This window comes from Labeo rohita, chromosome 1 (assembly GCF_022985175.1).
Source record: "Labeo rohita strain BAU-BD-2019 chromosome 1, IGBB_LRoh.1.0, whole genome shotgun sequence".
Classification (NCBI taxonomy): Eukaryota; Metazoa; Chordata; class Actinopteri; order Cypriniformes; family Cyprinidae; genus Labeo; species Labeo rohita.
The window spans coordinates 29,856,412-29,880,590 of record NC_066869.1 but is presented as its reverse complement, the minus strand read 5'-3'; the positions used below and the strand labels follow the sequence as shown (position 1 = coordinate 29,880,590).

Here is a 24,179-nt window from a genome sequence, read left to right as displayed (position 1 = left end):
TATGAAACGTTCAGTTAATAAAGCATTAAACAACAGCACATAAAAGTGTTTTACTAACATGTTGTTGCAACCATGTATGAATGAATGAAAATGCATTTTTTCTGTTAAAAGAAACTTAGGGAATTAGTATGGGCTGCTTAAGACTTTATTAGCGATTTTGTGTTTCAATAATGAGTTCTAAGGTTAAAAAACATGCCAGGAGTTACTTAGATCTAAAAAAAAAAAAAAAATTCTTCTTAATTTAACAACATTAGCTTGTAGGCGAGGGTGTGGTCCTCAAGATAAGGTAAAAAGAGGCATTAGTACAATGAAAGTATTTAAAGTATTGTCAGGATGTTTCCTATTATCTTAAATTATCAAAATGTATGACAAAGGGTTCTTAAAATATGGCTTCTTATTAAAAAAAATGGTTTGCATGGCTTAATTTGCCCTAGGTATTATTTATTTATTTTTTTTTTTTCGCGTAGATCTATGAAGTAGATCTTCTTCACCAACAGCACTGGTCAATCTAAAACTATCCAGTAATGGGACAACTCCATTTTAAATGAATGCAATTTAGGATAAGGTGTTCAATAATTAGCATTTCCGAATATATATATATATATATATATATATATATATATATATATATATATATATATATATATATTTACTTTATTAAAATAATCAAATTGAACAGAAATAAACTTTATTACTATTATTATTATTATTATTAATACTGTTATTATTTGTATTAGTATTAGTACTGATATTAGTATTAGTATTAATAGAAGAGTTTACTAAACGTTTAGACAACATATTAAAAACATTCTGAAGACCTCCGGTTTCCCATAATCCTCCTGTTCTCAGCGCTTCGGGAAGCTGCATGTGTGTGGAGCGAGTATGCGCTGTCTCGCAAGCATCATGACGGCGGCTAAGAGGAAGACCGCTTTGCAAGATTTTTGCATGTGATTAGGAGGTTATCCCCAATAGTCTGTGAAACTGGACTTGACGCATCATTCTTATTCGGGTAAAGCGCTTGTTTGTATTTGTTTACGGCTTTTTTCAGCAGCAGTTTCAGCGGTGTCGTTATGGAGGCTTGTGATCAGTGTAGGCCTCGCGGCACTTGTACAGCTCTTAGCGTGTCTGTTTACAAATGAATGAGAGCTTAAACACGCTAATGAGTAGAATTATGCTTTTTAGTGAAATCTCGAATGCCGTAGCTACAACAGTAACGGTAGCTAGAATTGTGCTACTGTTAATGCGCGTTATGGAGAGAAGCAGGTAGTCGCATTTGTACAAATGCGAGTAATGTAGTGCTAGTGCTAATGTTTACAAGTTGCGGGGACCCCGCGGACTTGAGAAACAAGGAATTATCAGGGAATTTTAAATAGTTTTTGGCAATTGTTTGGTGGTAGTAAATTGCTCGGAATGGAGGATCAGAAAGCATACTCATCCATTGGGCGGATTATAAATCTTAGGCTGTTTTTGAGACTTTTCTACACAAATAACTAAAACGTCTTAGTGTATTTTTTTTTTTAACTGTAGGTGTTGTTGCCTGATATAAATCTTCCTCAGAAATCTCTATAATAGCTTTAAAAATACATACGCAGAAATAATGACAGACTGGAAAAGCTATGGACATTCATTGGTCAGGTGAAAAGTGTGGGAACCCGCTCAATGAAAAATATAAAATACATAAGTATTTTATGCTGTAGGCTGAGGTCGAGGCCAAGGCCAAGGCCAATATCTTATTGTCTGATAGAAATGTATATACCTTAAAATGCAGGGTAAGTCACCTAAGTGTTTGTCAAATGGACAGCCGTAAATGTCTTGGTCTTGGTCGAGACAGAATCCTCGATCTTACCTTGGACCACAAAACCAGTCATAAGGGTCAGTTTTTTAAAATTGAGATATCAATTTTATGAATAAGCTTTCCATTGATGTATGGTTTGTTAGGATAGGACAATATTTGTCTGAGATAGAACTTTTTGAAAATCTGGAATTTTCAAACTGAGAAAATCGCCTTTAAAGTTGTCCAAATAAAGTTCTTAGAAATGTATGTTACTAATCAAAAATAAAGTTTTGAGATATTTACAGTAGGAAATTTACTAAATATCTTCATGGAACATGATCTTTGCTTAATGTCTTAATGATTTTTGGCATAATCATTTTGATCATTTTGACCCATACGAAGTATTTTTGGCTATTGCTACAAATATACCCGTGCTACTTAAGACTCAAGTTTTGTGGTCCAGGGTCACATATTTTCTTGGTCTTGTCATGGAGGTTTTGAAATTGGTCTTTACTCAAATTCAGTGCTTTTTTGGTCTCTGTCTTGACTTTGACTCAAATGAGTGGGGCTTGACTACAGCACTGCATTTTAACTTCATAGTGCTGGAGCCTTTAATTTGCTGTCTTTCTAATGCAGCCCTGCAGAATGTCCAAAATCAGGCGGAAGGTTACAGTGGAGAATTCGAAGACCATATCGGACAGCAGCAGTAGCACGACCACCCCCTCCCGCAGGCCCAGCGTGTTTGAGAGACTCGGGCCCAGCACGGCCAGTAATGCAGCAGAGGTAGTGTTACTGGTCATCCACTGTGCTGCTTTAAAATTGTGAGCTGCCTAACTAGACAGCATTAGCCATGTCTAGGTAGTAGCTCATTTTGTTTTTGACAAAGTGCTTTTGTAAAGTGTAGGAGAGCAAAAGAATGACCTCCATTTGCCTCCCCTGCAGACTCATTGTAGAAACTGGTTAAAGACTGGGAACTGCAGTTACGGTAACACGTGTCGATACACACATGGAACCCCATCACGAGGAAAAGGCTTTTCTGGAACGTTCAACAGGTGCGATTGTAGTGAAGAGATGCCGTTTTAGAAGTGTACTTGCTCCAGTACCTGGCAGAATGCTTGATTTTTGACATGTCTGTTTGCTGTGCAGGTCAGCCGAGAGGCCCACTGGGGATCTCCGGGAGAGGATGAAGAATAAGAGACAGGATGTAGATGGTGACACTCAGAAAAGAGATACAGACGAGCCCACTTCACCCACAACCAGAGTATGACACTCTAACAGCTTGGAGTTAAAGTTTCTTTCCTGAATTTTACATTTATTGATTGAGGTTTTTAAGTTTAAGTGAAAACGCGTTTTTCTCATTAGCAGCGAGATTCATCCAGAGGCAGACACAGAGAGAAAGAAGATATTAAAATCACAAAGGAACGCACTCCAGCTAGTGAGGAGGAGACCGCAGATTGGGAAGCCAGTCGTGAAGGTGAAAGATTCTCCAAAGTACTTGCAAAATTGATGTATAAGATTAGAAGTAATTTTTAAAGGAATAGTTCCCCCCAAATTTTCAATTTTCATTAATACCTCACCATAATATTGTTCCAAACTCAAAATGTTGTGCATCTTCAAAACACAAATGAAATCTTTCATTTTAACGGAACCTGTGAGATTTCTGTCCCTCCATTGAAAGGTTATTCCACCAAAACTTTTGTTTTATTTTGTGAGTAAATAATGACAGTTGTCATTTTTGGGTGAACTATCCTTTTAGCTTGTTTTTAAATGCAAGAGGATGACTGATGTTTGGGTTTTGAATGTGGCACAGTCTTTCGCTCTCTCTTTCCAATGTTGTCTACCGGTCAGTTTTAGTCCAGCAGTTTTATATATGCCATTAATTGTACTAGATTCCGATAACGGTGATTACGATTACGAGTTATCTCTTGAGATGAAGAGACAGAAGATTCAGCGTGAGCTGATGAAGCTGGAACAAGAGAACATGGACAAACGAGAAGAGATTGTCATCAAGAAAGAGGTATATTGCATAAAATTGCATTAGGGTTTTGCTGCATAAACTCTCAATATTGAAATTAATATTAAATGTTGGCTATCCTGAATTAGGACTGGGTGATATGGCAAAAAATGTTTGACCGATTCTTTTTTTTTTTTTTTTGTTTTGTTTTTTTTAACTAGTCAACTTGAAAATGTAACTACAATATGATTCAAGTAACTTTTTCTTTATTAATCCTCTAGTTAAAAAAAAATGTGCACCACACATAAAGTTGTCAGCATGATGTAAATGTTGTAAATATCTTTGCAGAAAAGATGCATGAACTACAACTATATCTTGTACAAACTTGTCCTATACATACATGTTAAAGAAGTCCACATTCAGAACAAAAATTTACAGATAAAATACTTACCCCCTTGTCATCCAAGATGTTCATGTCTTTTTTTTCTACAGCCATAAAATTATGTTTTTTGAGTTAAACATTTCAGAATTTTTCTCCATATAATTGACTGATATGGTGCCCCGATTTTGAACTTCCAAAATGCAGTTTAAACACAGCTTCAAACGATCCCAAATGCAGTTGTAAACGATCCCAGCAGAGGAAGAAGGGTCTTGTCTAGCGACACAATTGGTTATTTTCATTTTTAAAAAATCCAATTTTAATTTTTTAATCTCAAACGCTCGTCTTGTCTTGCTTTCCCTGAACTATGTGTAGTCTGTTTCAAGACATTTAGGGTATGAAAAAAAAAAAAAAGCAGTTCAGGCAGAGTGAGACAAGACGAGCGTTTGACATTAAAAAGTATATAAATTGTATTATTTTTATGAAAATAACAGATTGTTTCGCTAGATAAGACACTTCTTCCTCGGCTAGGATTGTTTACAACCGCATTTGGGATTGTTTGAAGCCACATTTAAACAGCATTTTGGAAGTTCAAAATCAGGGCACCATATCAGTCCATTATATGGAGAAAAATCCTGAAATGTTTTCCTCAAAAAACATAATTTCTTTATGGCTGAAGAAGGAAAGACATGGACATCTTGGATGACAAGGGGGTGAGTAAATTATCTGTCAGTTTTTGTTCTGGAAGTGGACTCCTCCTTTAAGAAATAATATGAGGAAAATGCTTTCAAAAAATTTCTTAAAAAGTCAAGATAATTCAAATTCAAAATGATTGAAAGTGTAATACCAGTAGACTATAATTAACTATAAATTTTCTGTAAAAACAATGAACAGCAGCTTTCAGCCTGTCAGCATGATGCAAACATGAAATATCAGACATACAGTAGTAGTTCTTTACCTTTTTTTTTTTTTTTTTTTTTTTTTTTCTCGATTGTGCTGCTTTTCCATGTAAACATGGAGGCGTTTGACTGTTGCACTTGCGTCTCTTGCAGCGTCTGATGCATGAAACGACATTTAAAAAAATACGCCGCTCAAGTTAAAAGAAGTTCTCTCCCATCTTCTTGCATGTTTTTCCTATTCCACTGCGTTCATCGCATCTTTGTCAACACAAAAGTGCATTCTGTGTGAATGGGGCCTAATCATGTACGCTGACATGCAGTTGGATCGTTCTTTTCTCTTTACTGTTATCATTGGCGTATTGTCAAAGTGTCTAATTCTAACGTTTGGTAATATTTCTATTCAAATTAATGTAATTCCTTGATTTCTAAAAGGTGAATCGTGGCAAACCATTACATTTGAATTAATCGATTAAATCGGAAAAATCGCCCAACCTTATCCGGAATTTATTAACACAGAGAGTAATGGCATTTATGTTTCCAACAGGACCCTGTTCCTAAGACCAGGACCAGTAATACTTCTAAGGACAGGGTAGGTTTTGTGAAATTTAGGTTAATTAAGATTTTATGTGTTGTGTAGCCTTTTAATACAGACTGTAATCTCTGGGGTTTTTTATTTTGGTGTGGTCTTGATTTATTTTAGGCTTCACCTGAGCGCAGCAGTTCTAAGGGGTCACCCTCGTCCCGTAAATCCAGCTCACCCAAACATAGAGCAGGGAAGGGTGGGAACTCCAGCAAGAAAGAGAAGAAGTCCTCCACTTCCTCAGTCATCTCCTCTCCAGTGTCTGATCAGACCAGGGCAGAGGAGACAGAAAGCAGGTTAGGAATGTAATCAGAATTTAGTTCAATTTGAACAGATGTTTATCAAATTAAATACTTGACTGTCGTTTAATTTTTTGACCAGGTCATCTAAGGGTGGCCATGGCAAAAGAAAAGGGCCACGAACGCCCAGTCCTCCTCCACCTGTCCCTGTGGAGAACCCAGTTTCTGGGAAGAAACACAAAAATAAACACAAGAACAAAGAGAAATGTGAGGACAAACCTAAAGAAGGCAAAGAACGAGGACGAGATACGGAGAAACACAAAGAGAAAAAGGAAAAACGCAGGTATATTTACCTTTAAAAGAAATTCACAAAACTTAAAGTATCATTTGATACTAACTGTGTACTTGTGCAAAAATGTGACTATACCAGTCTGGTTTATTCGTTCCCCACTAAACTCACTTAAAGAGTTTAGTATAATTTTGCCAGAAAAAGAATTAGAATTTCTATCAAAATCTTGTGTAATATAACTTGTGTAATATTTGTTATACTTGTATTTTTAAATTATTTTTGCCATAAAAAATAGCCTAAGATGCTGACATGGCATTAAATAAAAATATACTATTACTTAATCAGTGTACGTGAAAACAAATAATAAAACAACATATTAATCTTTAACCTTACCTTCATTGCAGGGACCGGTCAGATAGTTCCCATAAAGCCAAACGCTCAGTAACATCAGAGGAACGTTCTGGAAGTCTTTCCCCACCCTCAAGGGAAGCATCACCCCCAGCCAGAAGGAGGTCATCCTCCCCTAAACCCACTTCCCAAAAACAGTCCTCACAGCAGAGGTAAGAAGAGCTACACTTAAATAATTATATGTTTATATATTTTATATATCCAGTATGTCACAGATTAGGACAATGCCACTTTTGACATATTTTTTAGATATCCATGAGTTAAAGGGTAAAAATCATAAATCAAACTGAATGCGATTCATCTGCGATTATGAGCGCGATTTGGCGTAGCTTGTCAGTGATTTACGGCTCTGTGTATTAATTGCCGCTCCAGCTGAACGCACGTGATGGAGCTTTACTACTAATCAAAGTACTGACTAAGTTTACTGACTAAGCGCGCCTCATAAACGCATTCGATTAATCGTGCAGCCCTATTATGACTGGTTATATGGTCCAGGGTCACACATTAGATTGATTTCTGGAAGATCATGTGACCTGGCAAATGTTAATAAAATGCGTATCCTAACATTTAACTTACATCAGTAGTTTGTTTCAGAGAGATTGTGAAGGCAACTAACATTCTGTCTTCATCTTATGCGTTGTCCTTTCTTAGGTCTAGAACTCCACCCCGTCACCGCCGCAGTCCCTCACCTCCCTCCCGACAGCACCACTCACCGTCTTCACGCTCTGGCTCCTCTGCCCAGAGACACTCCCCATCTCCTCGCCACAGACGGGGTTCCATCTCTCCTCTTTACCGAGACCTTCCTCCTCCGTCTTCATCCTCTCCACCTCCTACTCAGTCCTCACGTCGCTCCCGCTCTCCGCTCACCCCGCAGAGAGACCCTTCACCGACACCTGCCCCTCGCAGGTCCAGCCCCAGTGCCCGTCACCGCTCCCAGGGCAGAGAGAGGGAAAGGGGGAGAGCAGAGCGAGATAGGAGTCCCACACTGCAAGAGAGACGACATGAACGCAGAGACGGTGAGAGACACACATTTGAACATCAGTGTCAGTAATGAGAAAGTGGGTAAAGTTTGTCTTTACCATGAAATGTGATGTATAATTTAGGTTCATGCATTATTGTTTTTCTTTTTGAATGTGTTTTAAACTGTGATTTATTCTTGTTATGGCAAAGCTGAATTATTAGCAGCTATTACTTTTGATTAAATTTAATGCGTTCTTTCTGAATTAATTTTTTCTTTCCAAAAAAATCACATTGACCCCAAGCCTTTGAACACTTTTGCACATTCACAGTATAGTGTTGTTGTAATAAATGAGTAATTATATTAAAAAAAAAAAAGTGTATATGTTGGAACCATAACACATCTTAACTGCTAAACTTCCCAGTCATTTTTTTTTGGTCATGAAGTCCTGTAAGGATGTGGTGTTTGGTTTCCACCGTACTTTTGGACATGTGCAGTTATTGAATAATTTAATAAAATATGCCGCTCACTTAATTTCCTTTCTGCCCTTAGAGAGCCGTGGAAAGCGTGAGAAAGACAGCAGCCGTGATGAGCGAGATTACGAGATTGAGCAAAGCTCTTCTCGAGATGACCGTGATGCCAGGGATGTCCGAGACCGTCGTGGTGAACGGGATAGACGAGATGTCCGGGAAGAGCGCCAGCACCGTGGGGAGGTCAAAGACACTCGGGATACCCGTGCAGGAGAAATGCGAGACCGCTCAGGACGAGAATCCCTGGAGCATAGAGAGAGAGACCGGGACCGGGAAAGAGAGCGAGAGAGGGAAAGAGAGAGAGAACGAAATGAACCCCATAGAAAGGAGGAAACAACAGCCCAGGAGGAAAGGAATTATGGAAGAGGACATGGAAGGGAGGAATTAAGAAATGACAGAGTGGACAACAGGAATGAATGTCGAGTTGAAAGAACAGGCAGAGGAAGGGGCCATGGATCAGATGTCACAGAGAAAGGTGAGAACATAACAGCATGCCATATTATTTGTCCGCTACATCTAAATTTCACTTGTGGTCAAAAGAGTTCACAGTGACAGTATTATTGGGAATAGCTATGGAAAATGAATGCAGAAGAATTATGTCTTACATTTGGCCGCATCAAAAATACCCACTATAAACTGGAGGAGAGGGCTTCAACTTAGAAAATGCTAGTAAAAATCAATGCAAATTGTATTTCTCATAAAATCTAACATGTATTAATTGCATTTTAGGATTATCGTAGGAGGATTATAATAGGAGAGCTTAAAACATGATTGTGATGAATTTTGTGTTTCAGTTTCTGCTCGTGGTGGTAGAGCTTCACAGGCTGACACTAGCAGTGCTAGTGGGCATGATAGCTGGGAGTCCCGCAGCAGTGGTCTGAGAGAGAGGAGCTCAGAGAGAAACACTGATCGTGATCGCTACGATAATGACAGACAGAGAGGGGAACAGCCAAGAGATGAACGGCGGGGAGGACATGCAGAGAGAGACCGCCGTGACAACAGAGAACGAGGTGACTAATAAACCAGAGATGTTGTTGTTGTTGCTCTTATTATTATTGGGATATACCATGACATGTACATCACATAGATCACGTGTGCCTCGATAACAATAATGTTATAGCCTTGATGTCATTAAATTGCAGTCAAAAAATTTATGGTCTAAGAATCAGACTTCAGAAGTCTTTAAATGGTGTGCACAAGTCTGTGAACAACTTGTTTACCATGACAGGACAGAGAGCATGAAACATTCATTGTGCTCAAATTTTTTCTTGTGTGCGTCAATCAATCAGCAACATATATTTACAATTTATTATTTGGCAACAGAGCATTCATATGAGCAACCTTTGATGTTATTGATTTGTTTTTGCTCAACAGAACAAAGAGCGCCCTCTCCTGTCCGCCAGCAAAACCGTGGTGAGGACCTTGATCGTGAAGAGAGGAGAGACGATCGAAGGAATGATCGAGGGGATGACAGACGAGATGACCGCACCCGTGAGAGAGAGAAGGACAGGGATAGAGAAAGGGAGAGGGAACGGGAAAGAGAGAAAGAGAGGGAGAGGGAGAAAGAACGGGAAAGAGAGGCTGAAAGAGAGCGTGAAAGAGCAAGGGAGAGGGAGCGGGAGAGAGAGAGGGAAAGAGAGCGAGAGAGGGAGAGGGAGGAGAGGGAAAGAGAGCGGGAAAGAGAAAGGGAGGAGCGGGAAAGGGAGCGAGAAGAACGCGAGAAAGAAAGGGAACGAGAGAGGAAGGAGAGAGAACGGGAAAGGGAGCAAAGAGAGAGGGAACGGCAGAGGGAGTGGGACGAGAGAGAAAAAGGGAGGGAAGAGAGGCGGGACCGAAGAGATGAGTCACGAGATGAACGATCCACCCGAGATGCTCATGAAGAGAGAAAGAACACGTAAGTGCTCCAGTGTCATGTTTGCATACAGTCTCTCTAAAATCGGTTAGCCATACATTGAGCAAATATAATTCGGGCACACACTGTGTGATTAAAAGTTCTTTAGGATTGTCAGACTGTACGAATATGATGATCATGTCACACTGTGGGATCTCAGTTGTTATTAATGTCAGACTTGTTAACAGACGTGTTAAAAGCAGGTGCGCGCAAGAAAACTACATTATCAACCTATAAACGTTCAGAGAGCTGCATTGCACATGGGGCTGAAATGTTGGCCATCATGAAAAGTAAACGAACGCCGTCAATACCGGCGTATTTAAGAAGAATAGTGTAAGCAGCACTACACACCCACATGGAAAGGCAGCATATCAGATGAATTCCTTGAGCGGAGGATGGGAGCGCCAGAGATTATGGCGGATAGAAGAAATCTCTAGCATTAATTCTGATCATGGCTTGTCTTGAAAACAAAAGCAGTTTGATATTTGTCATAGGAGATGTCACACTGCAGGCCCCTGCGCCAAATCTTCTGACATTGCCAGAATTTCATTGTCAAATTTGATCGCAACGGCCATTAATCGGCTGTCGGTTAACATGTCAAACTAACGCTCAAAGACTACAGATTTTATCTTAGGATTATAGGAATCTTTTAGGATTTTCAGAATTTGTCTCAGGCGGCCAAATCGTGACCCAAATCCCACAGTGTAAGCCGCACTTAACTTGTCCATGGAAATACACTGGTGCTACTTCATCACTTTGCAGTCTCTTTCTTTTCATATTAAGGTAACAACGATGCTGAAAACATTATCTCTCTGATAAAGATTAGCCATTAGTTATTGTTCACATTATTGGCTTTTTTAATTTGTCTATTTTGACTATGTTAAAAAATAAAACACAAAAAATAAAATCAGTCATTTTTAAATTCTACAACTGAATTTAGACATCACTGCATTGCAGTGTACAGTATGGAAAATGGATATTGATTTAGATGTTTGCAAAAGATTTCAAGTGTCTTGACTTTTTTTAAAGAGTAACTTTAAAGCAGTGAGCATTAATTGACTTCAAAGATAAAGGTAAAAATATAACACATAAGCATGCAAAATTGAAATATCCAGTCTCAGAGTTATGTGGGTCAGTATCACCATATAGTGCCTTTTAACCGTCGCAGTACTCAAAAAATTTTAGTCTTAATTTCTCATTTGCTTTGTCATGTCATAAATAGTAGACACACTTAAGTACTATAGAAAAATATTAGCTGAGCTCCCACACATTTTTTTAGATAATTATAGGCCGTTATTCGAAGCATAAACCATAAGGTATGTCCACTTTGTCATGGACATATATATTACTGTTAAATACATTTTCTTTGTAATATTAAGATGCAAATGATATTTTCTGAAAGCTATAATGTTCCTTTACTAAACAGGCTTATTTGTTTGCTTTCAAATTATAAATACATAAAAGATTTTATGTAAACCATACGTTTTTAAAGAAACTCATACAATTCGCACATTTATTTATTTTTTACTTAGATAAAATGGATGCAGTTTTTTGTTTGAATGTCATTGCCCCCACACCTAGCAGGACCACACTGTTGGAACACACTGGATTATATAGATAGGATTGAATTATTTAAAATATTATTTTAAAATATTGTTTTAAAACATCAAGATGACAGGGTGGACCAGCATTTAACGGGGTGGACACATAAAGCAGAACACACAAACCATGACAAAATATGACAATGAAACATTTATTCAACTTAAAAAATAATATAGTAATAATAAATGATTTAATTACATTCTCAGTCACATTGAAATAGTTAGAGAATTTGGTATATTTAAAGGTACATATTTTAAAAATTCTGTAATTACCTCCAGCATATTAAGCTTAGGAAATGCAAGTAAGCAAACTCATAAGAAGAAAATTTGTCAGTTTAAAAAGTCACCAGCTTACCTCAGCCGTTAAAATTCCTGCCACTGAAGAGACAAAAAATATGTTGTCCAGATGTTGCTAAAGGGGATGGCCTTTTCTTAAAGGGGCGGATTCCCCAATACGACAGGGTGGACAACCATTCAAGGGACATAGACAAACTCTTTTATTATTTTTTTTATTTAAAAACTTTATTATTAAGTAAAAATAACATTTTTATTACCAAATGGTCAATACACTCAAATTGAGTAATCTCTTATTTAACAAAATATTAATAGGAGAACAAAATTTTTAAATCTTATGATTGACTATATTGTACTCTCATTCAAATTTAATGAGTAGTGCATGGGACATAGCAAAATAACACGCATCCTCTTACACAAAAGATTTTAAAAAAATTTAGAAAATGCATCTAAAGAGCAAAGTAATGCTTTTGTTATGAATATAAAAACTTAATATAATCCTAATATAACACACCCATTCATAGTCATTTTTATGTTAAGTTATCATGGCAAATGAGTTATGTACAGGACACCGAAAGGCACCCTACAGTGATATTGACCAATGTATCCAATATCAGCTGATATCTCTTCAACAGCAGCCGATAACCAGTATATTTTATTAATATATATCATGCATTACTATTTCACATGAACACAAGTCAGATTCTAATTTGCCCCATCTTGTAACTTAATGGTTAGCTGTAGAGTGTAGAAAAATGTTTCTGCAGTATTCAGTCTTAATTTTAATAAATAATAAATGATGATACAGAGCTAGATCTATACCCATAGAACGAAAGCTAGAAACTCTGAAATTACCTAATAATGTAGGATATTTAATATTTTATTTAATAAAAAAAATTCTATTTCAAATAATTGCTGACCTTTTTAACTTTTTATTCAAAGAATTCTGAAAAAAAAAATCAGAGTTTCCACAGAAATATGAAGCAGCACAACTGTTAACATTGATAATAATAATATATTGATGTTAATAATAATAATAAATGTTTCTTAGGAAGCAAATAAGCATATTAGAATGATTTCTGAAGGATCATATGACGCTAAAGTGAAAATTCAGCTTCACATCACAGGAATAAATGACATTTTAACCTATATTCAAATAGAAAAGAGTTATTTTGTAGTAATTGAGAATAATTGAGTTATTTTGTAAATAAATGCAGCCTTGATGAGTATTAGAGACTTCTTAACATTACAAAATTTTACAGACAAGAATTTTTGGACGTTAATGTATGTGTTATAAACAGTTAACAGTAAACTTTAGAGACTTTCTCAGGTGTACAATAAGGTTTACCCTTCTCTTTACAGTCGTAAGAGACATCGTCCTGAGAACACTCCCAGTCCACGGCCGTCTCCTAAAAGAGGGCGAGATGTGAGCCCTGCAGACAGTGACGGTTACAACAGCACTGAGGAGAAAGGTAGGAGTTCAGCTGAGCAAGTGCAAGCTTATGTTTGAATCCCTTATCACTTGGTGTAACCCTCTTCATATACTGCACATATGTAGAATATTTGGACATAACATGCATGGTTTTGTTTCAGGTGAAAAGCACAGACTGTTGAGTCAAGTGGTTCGTCCTCAAGAGCCTGCCCGCTCGCCTGTCCGCTCCTTTACTGATGATAAACACAACCGCTGGAAGGATGATGATCGCCGTGGGGATAAAAAAGAAGGCCGTGGCCGACACGAGGAGGTGGATTCCCGCGGTGAGAGAGGAGCAGGAAGAGGAGCAGAGCGACGTGGAGAACACGTTCCAGACATTTCTGCTACAGGCGTTTCTGACTCCAGAAGGGCAAAAGAGCAGAGGGACCTGCCTGCTGCTGCCCTCACTCCTCCTCCTCCTTCCATAGAGGACAGAGACTCTTTATCAGCTGTTCATGAAGAGGGGAAGAAAAAGACTAAATCTCAGAAGAAAAATCTGAAGAAGAACCGAAAAGAGGAGGAGTCTGGAGGAGGGGACCGTAGTAACCCTGAGCCCCCCTCCTCCTCCTCTGTAGCTGAAGCCCCTCAGGCTCTCCTCTCACCTCGCAAGACAGCCAAGAAGAAAGCCTTAGAGAGGAAGCGCAAGCGCTCCAGAGGTCCCGAGTCGGATGTTTCTGAGGACGAACTGGTCGCCCAGCATCCCCTCAGCAAGAGGCGACGAGGCCCACGTACACCTCCGCCAATCAACAAGGATGACCTTCCCTCCCAGAGGGCTTTAACAGCAGGACAGAGTTCCCTCTCTGCTAAAATAGATCCTAACTTCAGTGACTGGTCTGATGAGGACGTACCAGAGCGAGGCGAGACCTCCTCTGCCTCCCTGCCTTCCGATAGGCCTCCGGAGCGGATGCTTCCCTCTGAGCGTCCCCCTAGAAGGGGTGCACGTGGTGGCGGCCGGGACCGTACAGACCCCCCTATAGCCCCGCTGCTCCCTGACCCTCCAATGCTGATACAGTCGCTTCCTTTACAACCGCTACTGCCGCAACACATGCTGCGTAAACCACAGCAAGCAGACATGCAGCAGCAGCGCAGCAGTAGCATGGGCAGCAACCAAAGCCGTGCGTCTTCGAGAAGACTACGCTCACCCTCCAATGAGTCGGCCCACCGTGATGAAGGGCCTCAGGGACTTAGGGCCCGCAGAGGACTCATGCAAGGTGGCAATTCTCGGGAGAGGGAGAGAGAGCGAGAGAGGGAACGGGACAGAGAGCGGGAACGAGAGAGGGAGAGAGATAGAGAGAGGGCAGCGGCCAGTGAACAGATGGGCGGAGAGAGGAGGTCGAGGATTGATCAGCTCCGGAGAGGAGAACCAAGTCGAAGTACTTCCTCAGGTGAGACTCCTCATAAAAGCTTAAAGTTTCAAAGAACTTTTGTTAGTATTATTGTTAAATTTTTATTTTATATTACAAAAAGGTTTAATGTTGTGTATAAGAACTAATAATAATGTTTTTAGTAGTTGTATTTTTAGCATTTATTAATCTTTCTTTATTTTTAAGGTTATTCTATTAAAAGCTTTTTTTATACTAGAGCAGCTTAATGATCATTTTTAGTAATTTGGTACTGGAGCACACAAGAAAAAAAAAATGAATGTGAAATGTGAATGCAAATATGTGTGTATCTTAAAGGAGTAGTTCACCCCGAAATGAAAATGTTATAATTTCTCACTTTTTTTTTTTTTTTCATTTACATAAAATTAATAATTTAGCGATGCTTTTGATTATTAAAATTGAGTGAAACTGTGGGGAAGGGAAGGAATCTGAAAAAAAAAAAAATAAATTTCATTGTGTCCTAATTATAGGAAAGATGAAATAAAAATGACATTGAAGCTTTTTTGAAGACAGTTGGTTCTTTTTAAAGATACATTCATATAAAACACCTGCGCCATGTTTTGATTTTGAAAGGTGCAGTGCTCATGTTTATTCAGTGAAGTCTTTTGTAAAAATCTATTTGTGGTGGTCAGTTTTGATATTTTGGCAGCCGTCCACAAATAAATCAGTGTAAGGGAAGCACTGCCTTACTACCTTTCTGGGCCTCGAACGTGGTAGTTTCATTGCTGTCAGTGCAGGGTCAGAAAGTTCTCGAATTTCATCAAAAATAGCTTAATTTGTGTTCTGAAGACGAACGAAGGTCTTACAGGTTTGGAATGACAGGAGGGTGAGTAATTAATGACAAATTTTCATTTATGGGTGAACTAACCCTTTAACTTTTGTTCTCCGGATGATTTGTCAAGGAATTCCTAAGCAGTTGTTATTGTCAATTTTTTTGTAATTTGTCAGGTTAAAGTTTTGAATTCTCCATAACAATGTAAACTCTTATCGGCTTCCACAGACCGTCAGGACTCCCGGAGTCACAGTTCTCGTCGTAGTTCACCAGAGTCTGAGCGTCAGGCTCGCTCCAGAGCCGGCTCCTACGACAGCCGTGAGCGTGACCGAGAGCGTGAACGAGATCGCGATCAGTTGGATAGAGAGCGTGAGAAAAAGGATCACCGTCAGTTGCAAAATCAACAAACCCAACAGCGAGACTGGGACCCAGAACCTCGTGAGTGGGGTGGGCGGGGCAGAGAGCCCCTCCTCCGTGGGAACCGTGAGCCAATTAGAGAGAGAGACTTGCGGGAGATGCGTGAAAGGGAACGACTCTTACCTGAAGGGTTGCTGGCACATGAGCGAATGGATCGTGAGCGTGGTGAAAGGGACCGTGAGCGTGAACGGGAAAGGATGCTTCCGTTTGATCTTCAGGCTCACAGGGAACCGAAGAGCAAATCTGAAACTAAGATGGAAAGGGGAGAGTATGAACCTCTGTTACCCAGAGAAGCCCTCATGGATGTAGATAAGCCAGCAGACAACACACACCTGCAAGGGGAAGCATCTGAACCGAAAATGGATAGTCTTGATGGTAGGTCTTTTTGCTTGGCTTTTCTCAAACTGTTGCCTGATGTGTGAGAGGATTTAGTTTTTTTACTGTGTGTGTTTGTTCTTTCTTTCAGAAGAGGAGGATGGAAAAGGGGATGATGCACAGTCTGCTGTCTCTGGTGGTGAGGAGTATGAGCCAATCAGTGATGATGAACTGGACGAGATTCTGGCTGACAGTCAAAAGAGAGACGAACAGCAAGATGATGAAAAGATTTCTGGTACGCAACACCACTTAAAACCACTTAAGACATTTGATCAACAATCAAACAGCCTGTCGCAGTCTAATCTGTTCCACCACAATTTCACAGTGAACTCAAAATATTTTTACACTTCTTATTAGGGATGTAACAATACACGTATTTGTATTGAACCATTCAGTACGAGGCGTTCAGTTCAGTACACATTACGAGCTTAAAGTGTGTGAAATATAATGTTCTCAGTTCAACTGTGCTCAACAACGCAGCCCAAATTACGTAACAGGCAACATGATGTCTGCCCCTCCCACCCCCAAAGAAAAACACACTACTCCAGTAGGGTTGTGATGGTGAGGTAGTTCGTTAGTTTTCCCTCTTTTCCTCGCTTTTAAATAGCTTGTATATGCATATATCGAATTAGGGGCAATTGGGCGTAAATCGATTGAATAGACAACAACAAAACAGTACGACAAACTCGCTTATATTAAACATAGAATGTTTCATTTATTAACAAAACGAATACAGATACGCCATGCTGTAGGCCTAATGCAAAATAAGAAATAACTTACACAAAGTTTAAATATAAAACACTGAAAATCAGCAAACGAAAAAGAAACGAATGTTAAAAAAGGTTCCAAAGTCATCTTTGAATAAAAAGTCAAAAGGTCTTCAAAACTCATTCAAAACTCAAATATTTTTAAAGCATGGCGCTTTTGTATTTCGTTTCGAAACTAAATCTTTTGCCAACTTCTTGTCTTTCTGTAGCTGATCTGAGATGCGACTGTTGTTCGGCACACTGCATTATTCAAAAAAAAAAAAAAAAAAAAAAAAAGAATACTTTGTGATGTTAGTTTTAATAAATAAAAAATATTTAAAAATCAGGGAAATTGTTCTAGCATTTTGTCGTTTTTGCCGTATCGAAAACGATACCACTGTGTTGTATCGAACCAAACCATTATTTTTTTTTGTGTTTTTTGTTTTTTTAACCACTACACCCCTACTACTTATAATGTACTACTTATAATCTGTTACTTTGTGTTTTAAACATGGCTTTGGCAAATCATCTGTCAGTCAAACTAAAATTGAAATCCTGATTTGGCTTAGTACGCTTATTAAACTGCTTATCAGAAAAGGCTGTGATTTAAATATATAGTCAGTTGTGTTCTATGTTTCAAAATGAAGTTTAACATGCTTTTATGAATTGAACATGTACTAGTTATGCTTTACTTTCAAATTGGCAAAAGCATTTCACAAAATTTGTAATGAGAAGCATTTGTAAACCTATTGTCAGAGAAACTTAAAGGGTAGTTTTAGGTAAAAGAAAAAAAAACAAACAAAAAAAACCAAAGAATTTATTTAAAGAAACCAATGTGATGAAAAACATTAAATATTGTAATTTTACTACTATAAAGTAATTAACATACCATTATTGTTTTTTTTTTTTTTATTTAATTACAGCAACAACAATGTGGACAGAGACACTATCACAACTAAGTCAATGCAAAAAAGCTTAATTGCTACTCCATTCAAAAGCTCTAAATTTGGATTTCTTAACTGATGCATTTAATTTTAAAATTTACAAAATATTCTTCTGGGGTTGCATAACTTCTGACCCGTCTAGAGGGGCTAAGGCCTACCAACCAATGTTTCACAAAATCCTGAAACAGAATAGAAAAAAAATGGTTGAAATAGGGGGGAAAAAACTTTTTTTCCATAATTACTAAAACTGATTTTTAAATCAGGTCTAAAACACTTCAGATGCATGTGTCTGCCATGACAAAAGCAGGAGAATAGCATATCCCACCCTTTCATTTTTGTCTGCATGTGTTTAGATTTGGATTAATTTTTACAGAATAATACACAATGACAAAGAAATAAGCAAAAACTATGTAATCATAATCTTTAAATTCACTGTTTATAATATGCCATTTGCCTGTTCTCTTTCAGGGCCTCTAGATGTGATTGATGTAGATTGGTCCAGTTTGATGCCCAAGCAGAAACAGGAGCCCAGAGCTTCTGGGGCAGCACTGCTCCGATTCACTCCAGGGGCCGTGTTGCTCAGAGCAGGAGTGTCCAGACGCTTAGCTGGGCCTCAGTTCCTTGCCAGAGTTAAAGAAGTGTGTTCCAGAGAGTTGGAAGACCCTAAAGGTAAATGTCCAAATCTACATTTGAAGAAATGCTCCAGAAAGGAACAGTTCACCCAACATGAAAATTTGCTGAAAATGAACTCACCGTCAGGCCATCCAAGATGTAGATGAGTTTGTTACTTCATAGGAAAAAAATTGGAGAAATTTAGCATTTTAACTTGCTCACCAATAGATCCTCTGCAGCAAATGGATGCTCTTGGAATTTAAGCCCAAACAGCTATTAAAAAAAATCACACAACTTCAGTTCATCATTTAACATCCTGAAGTGAAAAGCTGTGTATTTGTAAGAAACAAATTCATCATTAAGACATTTTAACTTCAAACTGCTGATTCTGGCTAAAATATAAGTCCTCTATCCATGATATTGCTCTCTCCAGTGAAAACATTGTCTTGTCTAAATCCGATTTGAACTTCCAAAGTGCAGTTTAAATGCGGCTTCAAGCCATCCCAGATATGGTTGTAAATGATCCCAGCCGAGGAAGAAGGGTCTTATCTAGAAAAATGATTGGTTGTTTTCATTTTAAAAAATACAATTTAAATACTTTTTAATCTCAAACGCTCATCTTGCCTTGCTCTCCCTGAAATCTGTGTATTCTGCCTCAAGACAGTTAGGGTATGTCGAAAAAGTCCAATTGTATTTTCTCCCTCAACTTCAAAAATCTTTTTAAAATCATCCTACATCACTGCAGAAGTTCTGATCCAGTCTTTGCAAAGTAAACATGCAAAGAAGATCAAACACCCTTAAAGGGGTCATCGGATGCCCATTTTCCACAAGTTGATATGATTCTTTAGGGTCTTAATGAAAAGTCTCTAATATACTTTGATTAAAAATTCTCAATGGTTTTGTAAAACAACACCCTTTTTACCTTGTCAAAATGAGCTCTGCAAAAATCATCTCATTCTAAGTGGTTGTTTCTTTAAATGCAAATGAGCTCTGCTCGCCCGGCCCCTCTCTTCTCTCTGTGGAATGACGAGCTTGTTTACTTTAGCCACGTTTAGCCACTAAACTTCCTAACTACCACATTATAAGGAAAGGCGATTGCAAAGATTGCTTGTACACACTTCTGCTTGTACACACTTCTGCTATAAGTGAAGCTGGATCATGAATGATTCGCACAAACATAGACGGATATATGTAGATTGGGAGGTGCATTCCATTCACAAACAAATGCAATCCACTGCATCTTAAGTGGCTTAGATGTCAGGAGTAAATGATGACCACTATGTTTATTATTACATCCAGCAACACAACACCTCAATCGCTCAATCGGAGATATTCTTGTCTAACTTACATCCCTCTAGGCATCGAAACAAGGAAAGTTACTGGACTGTTGACAGCTGATCTGAGGTAGGAGCTCATGTCAATCAACTATCGTGGGAGCGTCCTCTGAGAACGGTTCGATTTGAAAAAGGGGATATTATTTTTACAGATTAATTAAAAACCACTGCATGGATTTTTATCATTATAGGGTAGATTTGTACATACACTGCCAACACACATTAATGTTCAAACAACATGAAAAACTGAAGTTTGCATCCGATGACCGCTTTAACAAAAAAGGTAAAACAGCGATATAGGATGATTTTGAAGTTAAGGAAGAACCTGAGATGGGTGTTTTTCAACTGTCAACTGTCATGAACCGGAAAAAAAAACAGTCCAGGCAGAGTAAGACGAGCATTTGACATTAAAAAGTATATAAATTGTATTATTTTTATGAAAATAACCGATCGTTACGCTAGATAAGACCCTTCTTTCTCAGCTGGGATCATACAACTGCATTTGGGATCGTTTGAAGCCACATTTAAACTGCATTTTGGAAGTTCAAAATCAGGGCACCATAGCAGTCCATTATATGGAACAAAATGGTGAAATGTTTTCCTCAAAAAACACAATTTCTTCACAACTGAAGAAAGAAAGACATGAACATCTTAGATGACAAGGGGGTGAGTACATTATATGTAAATCTTTGTTTTGGAAGTGGACTTCTCCTTTAAGCTCTGTTTACAAGACAAAGCTGTTATACACAAATATGTGGGTGGATTTTGATGTTAGAAGACAACAGAGGATGGACCTTTTCACTGGAGGAAGTGTTATCATGGATTAAAGGTGCAATAGGTGATTGTCTTCAGAAACATGTTTTGTTGTGCTGATTGAAAGTCTCCTTACATCCCGATAACAGTCACTAAGTTAAGTGGTCTAAATGTATTTATATCATCTGTGGAAGCCGTAGGACCATAAAATGTCTGTCCAATCAAAATGTTCGGCCCGAACATTGCGATAGGCTGTCCTGCCTGCCTGTCAAATATGTATTTACTTGTGTGCACCCTGTTTGTGCAGACATCAGCACGTTCCAGTGAGAAAGAAAGGCGCTATTATTCTAATATTATGCACTCTGTACTGTAATGTTTTCACACTGGTGAATGAGACATGAGGTAATCTAACAGCATTGCATTCAGTCCTCCACCAGCACCGTTTCTCATCGTGTTGCAGGTTAGTCTCTGGTCTGCCTGAGTGTGTTCATGTGTTTTGGAGGAGGCATGGCATTGCAAAGTGATTATGCAGGCAGGATGGGAATCTTGCTTTCAAAGCTATCTTGCCATCACTAGCCTTTTGCGAAATCACCTACCCTACCTTTAAGGACACATACTTTAGCCTTAAGGTGTGGCTTGAAGTTAAAAACATCTTAATGGATTTGGCTCTTACACAAACAAGCAGCTTTTTACTTCACAAGACATTAATTGGTGGAGTGGTGTGGATTACTTGTGGATTATTGTTATGTTTTTATCAGTTGTTCTGACTCTCATTCTGATGGTGCCCAATCACTACAGAGCATCTATTGTTAAATTGTTTTGCTAAATGTTTCCAAATCTGTTTCCACAAAGAAACAAATTCATCTGCATCTTGGATGACCTGAGGGTGATGATATTTTCAACTAATTTTTGGGTGAACTATTACTTGTTACAAATGAAGATGTACATATGTATCGATTACCTGTGACTTCAGTGACTTGACTCTCATATGTATCCATAGATGCTGATAAACTCTTAGAGCATGATCTGGGTGCTCTGAACATGGCTGCATATAACAGAAGAATGGAGAGGGCCAACCTACTGAGGAGCTTGGGCCCTTGTTGCAAGGCACTGTGTGCTCGCAGAGACATTGCCATACGTAGACAGCTCCTGAAAAATGACAAGGTAGGTTGTACTTCTTTTGTATAACCTGGACTTTCTGAAACTCTATTTAGTGAGCTCTATTCTGGAACATGAAGAGCTGCCCGACAAAGCATCAAAAGCAGATTTAAAGAAATTAAGTATTTTATTAATTTTTTTTTTTTTTTTTTTTCATTTAAATGCTGAAGAGTATAGATAATAACTTAAATCCAGGTTCCTGTGTCACTACTAAATGGAACAAAATCTGACACAATATATTTTACCCTAAGATTTATGCTAAATTTAATTTGATTAGATAAATCAGTGTTCCACAGGGTTCGTACAAGGTGCTTAAAATACTTAAATTTGACTTTCTGAAATTTAAGGCCTGGAAAACCCTTGAAAATAGCAATATTCTTGAAGAGGTACTTGAAAAGTGCTTGAATTATTGAAAGACAATGTATCTTTGAAATAACTGTTACGTTTTTATGTATCTTCATTTTTCACACAAAATTTAAGCAGTTCAAAAAACAAAATACCCTTTTTGCTTATTTCAGTTAATAAAACTAGTTAAAAATAAATAAATAAATAAATAGCGAGCTAAGCCAGTAGTAGTACTGACAATGGCGTGTAAACATAGCAAAAAGAGGAACAGATGAACCAAATCAATTAAGTGTCATTTATGCTGGAACCGCTCTGATTTATTCACACTTGTGACTTCGATCATTCATTTCAAGTGATTTACTAGCAAAAAAAACAGATCAAGTTAAAATAGCTAATAATTTTTGAATTGTCACGATTTTAAAAAGCACATAGTAATGGGTGAAACTGAGTTTTTGGAAACTGTAAATCAGTTACATCATTGCGTCACAAAGCGATTCAGTGTTTCAAAGTGCTCCAATTGGATCACGTATCACGAATCATTTGATTCACTTTTGACACTTCAGATTGCATATCATGAATCATTTGATTTCGAATGGGACTTCGGAGTGGGTTTGCTAATCATTTGATTTAGTTTGGGACTTCGGAGTGCGTATCGTAAATCATTTGATTTAGATTGGAACTTCGGAGCAGGTTCGTGAATCTTTTGCTTCACATTGGAACTTTGGAGCGGGTTCACAAATCATTTGATTCAAATCGAGACTTTGGTGCAGGTTTGTGAATCATTTGATTCAGTTAGGAACTCCAGAGTGTGTATCGCGAATCGTTTGTTTGAGATCAGGATTTCAGAGTAGAAAAGTAGAAAACATCAAACCATTAAGGCAGTACAGTTACAAACAGTTACAAATCCCTTACGAAAATTAACCGTGTTTTTAATTTAAAAGAGAAGACATTGTTTAATAAGTGAGATCTCTGATTGAAGTCCCTGAAAATAAAAAAAATAGTGCTTGAAAAGTCTTTAAAAGAACTGCATTTATTTGAAATAGAACTTTGCATCAGTTCAGTGCATCTTTTTCTATTAATTGTATCAGGTATTAATTTCTTAAAAAAAAAAAAAAAAAAAAAAAAGTGATATTTGTTTGGAATTTGTCAGTTCTTTATCAGTGCATATTTCATTCTCTTTTTTTTTTGTCCTCATTTCATTTAAATTAGCTTAATAAAGTGTACTTGATTCAGTATTTGGTTTAATGTTTCTGTATTCCACCTTAGGGCACAACCAAACAGATCTACACCAGCGCGCCAGTGGTGGACAATGAACTTGTGCAACTGAGTTTACGTCTCTTTAAAAAGAAAATGGCTTCCAGCCTGTCCAGTGGACAGGAAAAAACTGATTCAGCCTCTGCCGCCCAGCAGCTCAGCACACCGACGGAGCTGTGCGTCTCCTGATTGTGCTCAGTGAGTACAGTCTAAAAGTACTGATCTCAGATCACCGTCAACCCATTATTTTCACACACTGAAACTGTTTAAGTCAGTGCTGATGGAGAATTGCTGCCCTAAACCTCAAAAGAACCACAGAACCATAGAGACTGGACATGCTAGCCTGTGGAGATGCTGTATAAGGTTTCACAACCCTTGAACTTTGAATCAGAAGTGTGATAACCATGTACTGCATAAGAACTTTGTCATTTACATTTGTTTTAGAGAAGATTTTTGTAACGTCAAATGTGTGAACAACGGTTGCTGAATGTTTGTGGGATATACAATGGGTACTCAAGATGTACATTAAAATTACTGTATTTGTTATGTGCAACTAACTTCTGTTCCCACTGTTTTTCAGTCTCAGCACACTTGTTCTGTGATTCCTTGTTTTATTAAAACATGATTCAAAAAGAAAAGGTGGTTTTGTGTAAAGTGGTATCGGTATTATAAAACTATTTAAAAAAAATATTACAGACACAGGATATTGTTTTATTTTATTCCTAATATGTATAAATAAGAAATTTCTAAAACATAAAATTTTGGTTTATCCACCTTTTTCCTGAGTAACCGATAAGTGGCGCCATGAAGGATTCTAACT

The 24,179-nt window shown here is 38.0% G+C and overlaps 1 protein-coding gene across 3 annotated transcripts; it reads left to right on the top strand.

The window, feature by feature from the left end:
* Nucleotides 1-834: 834 nt before the first annotated feature.
* Nucleotides 835-23,997, top strand: zc3h13 (zinc finger CCCH-type containing 13). Of its 3 annotated transcripts, none has more exons than XM_051110193.1 (21): nucleotides 835-1,009; nucleotides 2,411-2,557; nucleotides 2,717-2,826; nucleotides 2,921-3,035; nucleotides 3,137-3,248; nucleotides 3,664-3,791; nucleotides 5,551-5,595; nucleotides 5,707-5,882; nucleotides 5,968-6,168; nucleotides 6,519-6,674; nucleotides 7,174-7,538; nucleotides 8,033-8,485; nucleotides 8,805-9,020; nucleotides 9,385-9,904; nucleotides 13,159-13,268; nucleotides 13,390-14,652; nucleotides 15,650-16,213; nucleotides 16,308-16,448; nucleotides 18,372-18,572; nucleotides 21,603-21,766; nucleotides 23,372-23,997. In XM_051110193.1, the coding sequence occupies exons 2-21, from the start codon at nucleotides 2,420-2,422 to the stop codon at nucleotides 23,546-23,548; spliced, it is 5,355 nt and encodes a 1,784-aa protein (XP_050966150.1). In that variant the 5' UTR covers nucleotides 835-1,009; nucleotides 2,411-2,419; the 3' UTR covers nucleotides 23,549-23,997. The 3 variants fall into 3 exon arrangements, with proteins under 3 accessions (XP_050966150.1, XP_050966140.1, XP_050966131.1); XM_051110183.1 differs by having other exon boundaries at nucleotides 836-1,009; nucleotides 3,140-3,248; nucleotides 16,305-16,448; XM_051110174.1 differs by having other exon boundaries at nucleotides 836-1,009; nucleotides 16,305-16,448.
* The last annotated feature ends 182 nt before the right edge of the window (nucleotides 23,998-24,179 follow it).

Excerpts from the sequence above, each read along its gene's own strand:
- zc3h13 (XM_051110174.1), top strand. The coding sequence starts at position 2,420 with ATGTCCAAAATCAGGCGGAAGGTTACAGTGGAGAATTCGAAGACCATA. Across the intron at positions 6,169-6,518 it reads GAGAAAAAGGAAAAACGCAG|GGACCGGTCAGATAGTTCCC; the intron begins GTATATTTACCT and ends CCTTCATTGCAG. Across the intron at positions 6,675-7,173 it reads AAACAGTCCTCACAGCAGAG|GTCTAGAACTCCACCCCGTC; the intron begins GTAAGAAGAGCT and ends GTCCTTTCTTAG.